Source organism: Rhincodon typus, chromosome 40 (assembly GCF_021869965.1).
Source record: "Rhincodon typus isolate 14 chromosome 40, sRhiTyp1.1, whole genome shotgun sequence".
Classification (NCBI taxonomy): domain Eukaryota; kingdom Metazoa; phylum Chordata; class Chondrichthyes; order Orectolobiformes; family Rhincodontidae; genus Rhincodon; species Rhincodon typus.
Genome location: NC_063371.1, coordinates 6,133,023 through 6,134,725, shown reverse-complemented (window position 1 = coordinate 6,134,725; position 1,703 = coordinate 6,133,023). Strand labels below are relative to the sequence as shown.

General features: G+C 55.0%; 1 protein-coding gene across 1 annotated transcript in view; it reads right to left on the bottom strand.

The window, feature by feature from the left end:
- Positions 1 to 1,703, bottom strand: part of LOC109925871 (fibroblast growth factor receptor 1-like) — a 111,810-nt gene that overhangs the window by 29,147 nt on the left and 80,960 nt on the right. The window contains exon 5 of the mRNA XM_048618506.1: positions 1,522 to 1,691. Within this exon, the coding sequence (XP_048474463.1) occupies positions 1,522 to 1,691 (170 nt within the window). The remainder of the gene's footprint in view (positions 1 to 1,521; positions 1,692 to 1,703) is intronic.

Sequence of the window (1,703 nt, the reverse complement as noted above, 5' to 3'; positions counted from 1 at the left end):
CTCTCTGTCTCTCTCACCCCCACCCTGCTGTCTCTCTCCCCCTCTCTGTCTCTCTCCACCCCTCTCTGCTCTCCCCTCTCTGTCTCTCTCACCCCCACTCCTCTCTCTGTCCACCTCCCTCTCCTCTCTCTCTCCCCCCTCTCTGCTCTCTCTCTCCCCCCCCTCTCCTCTCTCTCTCTCTCTCTCTCTCCCCCGTGCTGTCTCTCTCAGTTTGTGCAAACGATCAGCAACTAAACCAGGCTGGAATTTCACCCAGACATATAGAGTTCTGAGTAGATTGGAAGCAAGCTCGCAATGTTACTTTTCTGCAAAGGAAAGGGATTTGACAAAAGGCACGGGGGTACAGAAATGCTCCCCAACAGGAGTTGGCAGCTGCGATGAAATGCAACGCTGTCCAGCCCACTGGAGCCTAAATGGGGGAATACGTGAAGCTTCGGGAAACCTCACTAGGATGCAGACTGAGCAAGCCAGCGGCACGGGGTTGGGGGCGGAGGGGGGAAGGGTCCAGATTACTGAAGCACTTTCCCAGCTACCATCAGCTCTGAGGAAGGGTCACCGGACCCGAAATGTTAACCCTGAGCTTTTTTCCTTCACAGATGCTGCCAGACCTGCTGAGCTTTTCCCGCAACTTCTGTTTTTGGTTCCGTTCAACATCTTGTCGAGTTCAAAAAAAAACAAACCGTAACGTAGCGCCCCGCAGGTCAAATCACAAACTTGATGGGCGTGTGTTCTATTAGACTGAAACCAAGGATGTTGATGGAAGCTTAGCCATGTGCTGCAGGCACTGACACCTGATGCACAGTACTCACTCCCTCACAGCTCACTTGCCTGTGTCACTGGATTGGGACTCGGGATTGCATTACTGTGTCCTCTGGCCTTTCAGCATTAAGGATCTCAGGGTGCAGCCCAGCTAACCTACAATGATCGACAGATTGGTTCCCCTCCCTGCAGCTGCACGGCCCTCCCAGGCGTCACTGCCCACACAAACAAGCTAACAAACACACACACACACACACACACACACACAATCTGGAGGTTTACTGTCGTGGGCCCTTCACAGCAATAGCTGGTGGCATCCACATTCAGTTCATAAAGGCTGGATCGAGGGGGATGTCTCAGTCACAATGACTGGTCACCCGAGCATTGAGGGAGAGGAACCTGTCATTCTTACTCCTCCTGGCCTCCATGGTCAATGGGGGCTGGGAAACCCATGTTGGCCACGGCAGCGACACACCCACATTCCCATGCCTGCATCCCCCACCATATTCTGGTCCTGCTCTGCTTGTGGCCTGGAACTGCCCACTTCCGATCGACAGAACAGATTCCCAAGCCCAGAGCCCCCAGTCTGTTTGAGGCTCAGGTGGACCGGCCCCAGTGGGAAAGAGCAGACGGGGAAGGGGTGTAAAAGGCGGATGGTTGGATAGCATCTCCCCCAAAAGGGCTGAACGGCCTGCTGCCCATTGTGCCCTTTACTCAGGCCTGTACCTCGCAGGTTCCCATGCTACGGGACAGCGATCTCACCTTGAAGCCACCAATGCGGTGGTCTTGCTTGAAATCTTTGCCGTTCTTGAGCCAGTGCAGCGTCGGCAGTGGGTTCCCACCAGCCGGACACCGGAATTTCACCGTCTTCATTGCGGGCACCGCGTGGAGTCGCTTCTCCATCTTTTCCGGCTGTGACCAGTATGGTGCTCCTGTGCACAAGA